This window comes from Humulus lupulus, chromosome 5 (genome assembly GCF_963169125.1).
Source record: "Humulus lupulus chromosome 5, drHumLupu1.1, whole genome shotgun sequence".
NCBI classification, from domain to species: Eukaryota; Viridiplantae; Streptophyta; class Magnoliopsida; order Rosales; family Cannabaceae; genus Humulus; species Humulus lupulus.
The window spans coordinates 4,367,172-4,373,163 of NC_084797.1; the positions used below are offsets into that span (position 1 = coordinate 4,367,172).

Sequence of the window (5,992 nt, forward strand, 5' to 3'; positions counted from 1 at the left end):
AATTTTATAAGGATTATGTGGTATCGCTAAGCAACTATTCCACTATAGCTCATGTTGCCCTGAACCCCCAAATAACAACACTCAATGGGTATTTGGTATGAGGTAAAATAAATATGAGAATGAGAATCTAAAACCATTACTATGTTTGATTCAAATTTTAAGAAAGTAAAGTTAATAATTTGTGTAAGCCTCACATGTATTTTAAAGATAAAGTGAATTTTTTTCTACATTAGAGTTTAATATTCACTCCATCTTAACATTTTCTACACTCTTCAAGACAACTCAACTGCTCAAAACAAACATTCGCTGGGTTGTAATTGGACCAACCTCCTCATCTACCACCCAAACACATGCATATACACCATTCTTCTTACCTACCCCTCTCTCTCTCTCTCCTTCTATTTATATTCTCACTCTACAGAAAAAGTCATTACATTAGGAGAGAGAAGCGGACAGAGAAATATAGATCATTATCATCATCAAAGATCACCATGATGATCTCCATTGCTTCTCCTCTCGAAACCCAAACTAAACCAGCTGACATCTCTCCCAATATCTCCACCACCACCACCATTGATGACCACGAACATGTCTTCAAATCCAAATTACCCGAAATACCCATCTCCGACAACCTCCCACTCCACACCTACTGCTTCCAAAACCTCCCGGAAAACGCAGACCGGCCATGCCTCGTCGTCGGCTCAACCGGAAAGACTTACTCCTACGCCCAAACCCACCTCATTGCCCAAAACACCGCCGCCGGACTCGCCCGGCTCGACATCCGAAAAGGTGACGTCATCATGCTCCTCCTCCACAACTGCGCCGAGTTCGTCTTCTCCTTCCTCGGAGCTTCCATGATCGGAGCCGCCACCACCACCGCCAACCCTTTCTACACCTCAGCCGAGATTTTCAAACAGTTAAAACTCTCCAAAGCCAAGCTCATCCTAACCCAATCCCAGTTCGTCGACAAGCTCAGAGATGACCCAGAAAAACTCATCGGCCGGGACTTCTCAGTCGTCACCACCGACGACCCACCGGAGAATTGCTTGCCGTTCACCGTTCTCTCCGAGGCGAAACAGAGCGACGAACCAGAGCCTGTCGAGATCCACCCGGAAGACCCCGTGGCCATACCGTTCTCGTCCGGGACGACGGGGCTGCCCAAAGGGGTGGTGCTGACGCACAAGAGCTTGATCACGAGCGTGGCGCAGCAGGTGGACGGAGAGAATCCGAACCTGTATTTGAAACCAGACGATGTGGTGCTCTGTGTTCTTCCTCTCTTCCATATCTACTCGCTCAACAGTGTTCTTCTCTGTTCGTTGAGAGCCGGAGCTTCGGTTCTGCTCGTGCCGAAGTTCGAGATCGGAACTCTGCTGGAGTTGATTCAGAAACACCGTGTTTCGGTGGCTGCGGTGGTGCCGCCGCTGGTGCTGGCTCTGGCGAAGAATCCTGTTGTGGCTGAGTATGACTTGAGCTCCATAAGAATGGTGCTCTCTGGGGCGGCGCCGCTGGGAATGGAGCTTGAAGATGCTCTCCGGAGACGAGTTCCTCAGGCGGTTATCGGCCAGGTTCGGACAAATATATGTTTTAGATATTTTTATTTTGTGTTTTTTAAGATTAATGTTTTATTTTTGTTATTATTATTTGAGTTATATTAGAAAAAAAAACATTCTAAAAAAATATAATATTATGTATATAAGAAAAAAAAATGAGATTTTTGTTTTAAATTATTAAATATTTGCGTCTAAATCACGAGTGAACGGTTACAAAGGGATAAAATAAGTGACTAACAAATTTTAAAATGTTTTTTTTTTTTAAATATATTAGAAATTTCTCAATTTTTTTAGTTTTTGAAAGAGAAGAAATTATTTAAGTTAACATGTCCATGTAGTAAATTGCATTAGCTTAGCTATATATATTTAAGACAATTATCGTATAAGGGATTCACTTTAAGCCTTATTGGTAGGGTTATCAGTGTTTTCGACTTTTGAATAGTTTTTGGTATGATTGTTTTTATGATCGTGTATATTGTAGCTATTTAGAGTATCGACACAATTTTTATAAAGCTCTTAATAGTTTACAGTACCAAAAACTAGGTTCAAACATATTATTGCACGCGCGACTAATATTTTATATGCGCGTGGAAATCAACATATTTGAACCTAGTTTTCGGTATTGTAAACTATTCAGAATTTTCTGAAAATTTATAGGATGCTCTAAACAACTACAATATACACGATCATAAAAAAAATCGCATTGAAAACTATTTACGAGTCAAGAACACTGAAGAGCCCTACTGATAAAACTTAAAGTGAAGTCCCTGTACAAAAATTATACTATAATTATATATTGATTTGTGAGTCTTATTTATGAGGGGTACGAAATCACTTTATACAATGTGTAAAAAGAAATATGGCATCACTCAAAAAAAAAAAAATTGTGAAATAAATAATATATGATTGATAATTAAGATATAGAGCACTAATGGTTAATTTATATTAACAAAATTACAATTTAAATAGAACAATATAATGGAACATTGGTGTTAAGCATCACAAATTATTACAGAAGTTTTTATTTATTTATTTATTATAATACTACTCTACAATTATATTAGTATATACAATTATGATGTAGCATTATTTAACATTAGTGATTAAAAATTTAAGTTAAATAATTGAAGCAATAGCTCTTACAAACCAGATTAATTACTAAAAATTTCTCCTTCAATTTCGTGTAATAAAAAGTATATAATAAGTATTTGACTTATAATCTATAAATTAGAAAAATAGGGTTATAATATGAATGCTTGATCCAAGAATTATTAAATTAAATGAATGTTGTTGTGATTCATTTAATGAATTTTGGTGATAATTAATTAATTAATTAATGCATGCAATTTCAAGAATATGTGATAACTAGTGATTTATGTTGACAAATGACAACTAAATTAGTAAAATGTTATATGATATAGTGGTGTAAAATGTAAATCAATACAAATAAGCTCTAAAAATTAATAATGGTGTTGTTTGGTAATACTTAAAAATATAGTTTTTTATTTAATTAATTAATATTTTGAAAAAAAATTAAATAAAAAACAGTGTTTGGTAACTCTATTTTTATTTATTACTTTTAAAAAATTTAATTAAAATTTATTAAATTTTGAAAATATATTTTTTTCATTCAAAAAATTTTCATATCGTTTTCGACTTTTCTTTTTTTTTCTTCTTTTTTTCAAATCAACAACTCATTTTATATTATTAAACAAAAAATAAATCTAAATAAAAATAAAAGTTATCAAACGCATTAATTACAATATAATAAATGCCATTGTTGCAGGGATATGGGATGACTGAGGCTGGGCCAGTGCTATCGATGTGCTTGGCCTTTGCAAAGAATCCATTCCCTACCAAGTCAGGCTCATGTGGCACCGTAGTTAGGAATTCCCAACTCAAGGTCATAGACCCTCAAACTGGTGTCTCCCTTCCCTATAACGAGCCCGGTGAGATTTGCATCCGCGGCCACCAAATCATGAAGGAGTATTTGGACAACCCCGAAGCCACCGCCACCACCATCGACGTCGATGGTTGGCTCCACACTGGCGACATTGGCTATGTCGACGATGACGGCGAGATCTTCATTGTTGATAGAGTTAAGGAGATTATCAAGTTCAAGGGTTTTCAGGTATTGCATATATTTGTGTATTATCGAACTTCTTCGATCAATATTTTTATATTTAAAAGTATCATTTTGTAAAGAATTATTAAAATAATCTATTTTCGCTAATTACTCTGTTGTGACGATGACTTTAGGTACCACCAGCAGAGCTTGAGGCCCTCCTTATTAGCCACGCTTCGATTGCAGATGCTGCAGTAGTTCCGTAAGTAATTTCATTATGAAAAAAATCATAAATAATTTTTACAAATATCAAGTAAATATGAAATATGTATAAAATAATATTTTGTAGAATGATATTAAAAATATATATTTGTCAAATATCTCTTACATTTTTCATATATGTTATGATATTTATTTAAAGTTATTTTGCAAAATATTTTTTTACAAAATATTTTTTCCAATACATTGACATATATGTCATATAGGTAGGGCTGCACATCGGGTGGGTTTTCGGGTTGTCGAGTTCGGGTGCACGAAAATGGTACCAAATCCGTCCGATACATTTTCGGATTTTGGGTTTCGGGTGGGGTTGGGTTTGGGGTTCAGGTTTAGGCTGGTTCAGGTTCAGGCCTTGAATGGGCTTTGACAGCATTTTTTGAGTTTTTTTTTTAAACTTTTGTCATATATTTTGACCAAAATAAAATAATTTACAGCAACATGCCAACATTCAAAAGCATTATTTCACATAAAAAATTATAAAACAAAAATCTATAAAAACATAATTTTAGGTTCTCCTTCGGTTTTCGGGCTTAACCCGAACCACACCATAAGAAAATTAAACCCGAACCTGAACCCGAATGTGTTCGGATCGGTTCGGGTGTACCCGAAATTTTCGAATTTTGGCTAAAACTGAATTTTGCGAGCTTGGATCAGTTTAGTCAGATTTTCGGATTAAATGTTCATTTCTACATATAGGTATCAACAAAGTGTTGTCAACATTTTAACAAATCTATTTTATAAAATATTATTCGATTACTTATTTATATATTTAAGAAGTGATTTTATTATTAGTTTTTCAATCTTATAATATATATGTTTATGTGAAAAATAGGCAAAAAGATGAGGTGGCCGGAGAAGTACCAGTTGCTTTTGTGGTTCAATCAAATACTGGCTTTGATCTGACTGAAGAGGCTGTAAAAGAATTCGTAGCAAAGCAGGTATAGCTGTTATTTATTCATTAATTATAAAACAAATTATCTTATTAATAAGTTCCCCCGACAAAATGATTTATTTTTTAAAATTATTTTGTACTCTAGTCTAGTTTTAATAATTTTTTGTAAGATGACATTTCATAATTTAGACAGCTAGTCGAAAATTTAGACATGTAGTTAAAAAATTCAAACAGTAGGTCGAAAATTTTAGACAACTGTTCGAAAAATTTAGACAATTAATCGAATTTTCGATAGATGTGCTATTTTGCAAAAAATTATCAAAAATAAGCTAGAGTGCAAAATCACTAAAAAAAAAAAGAAGGTAATTTTCACCAATTTCCCTATAAATAATAGGAGTTATATCTAGTTGAGGGAAATTCTCCAATAGTTTTTTCTAAAAATGACTATTGGTGTACCTTTTTGTGTTTTCAATTCAAGGATAGTTAAAATCCTGATTTTTTTATATGATTGTGTACATTGCAGTTACACCAGATATTCCAATTTTTTTGAATAATTTAAGGTGCTGAAAATAGAGTTCAAACAATTCTGTTACACGCATATTTGTTTTTTAATATGTGAGTCCAACAAAATATTTGAACCATGATTTCGGCATTGCAAATTATTCAGAATTTCCTGAAAATTAGTAAGATGTTTGTTGTAACTACAATATACATTGTCATACGAAAACAAAATTAGGACTATACATATCTTAGTACGAATATAGAAAGACTACTCAACAATTATTATTGCTAGTGCAGGTGGTATTCTACAAGAAATTGCACAAGGTTTACTTCATTCATTCGATTCCAAAATCTCCATCGGGAAAGATTTTAAGAAAAGATCTCGTAGCCAAGCTTGCCCTAATAGCTTCAGCCTCACCTGTTTCTGCTCCTACTCCTACCTCTACTAATAATAATAATGATAAATCTAATCAATAATTAGTGAAATGTATTCATTTTAATTATTTATTGGTTTGATGGGTGTTCTTCATTCTTAATAAGAAAGTATTTTTGGGTGTTGTGAAGCTACAAATTAACTTAGCCAACATCACCACTTCTCATTCATTCATGAATTGTGTGTATTTACATGTATTGTTAAAGAGTTGTAGTGCAACAAAAGCTCTCTCTTGTTAAGTATTCAATGACACTCGTCATTTATCTATTCAA

At 33.6% G+C, this 5,992-nt stretch overlaps 1 protein-coding gene across 1 annotated transcript; it reads left to right on the forward strand.

Annotated features, from left to right (window-relative positions):
* The first annotated feature begins 416 nt into the window (after nucleotides 1–416).
* Nucleotides 417–5,992, forward strand: LOC133834223 (4-coumarate--CoA ligase 2-like). The gene is made up of 5 exons (XM_062263757.1): nucleotides 417–1,565; nucleotides 3,337–3,681; nucleotides 3,810–3,877; nucleotides 4,727–4,832; nucleotides 5,585–5,992. The coding sequence occupies exons 1-5, from the start codon at nucleotides 492–494 to the stop codon at nucleotides 5,762–5,764; spliced, it is 1,773 nt and encodes a 590-aa protein (XP_062119741.1). The 5' UTR covers nucleotides 417–491; the 3' UTR covers nucleotides 5,765–5,992.

Coding starts and splice junctions, on each gene's coding strand:
- LOC133834223 (XM_062263757.1), top strand. CDS start 492: ATGATGATCTCCATTGCTTCTCCTCTCGAAACCCAAACTAAACCAGCT. Junction 3,878..4,726: donor GCAGATGCTGCAGTAGTTCC/GTAAGTAATTTC, acceptor TGTGAAAAATAG/GCAAAAAGATGAGGTGGCCG. Junction 4,833..5,584: donor AAGAATTCGTAGCAAAGCAG/GTATAGCTGTTA, acceptor TTGCTAGTGCAG/GTGGTATTCTACAAGAAATT.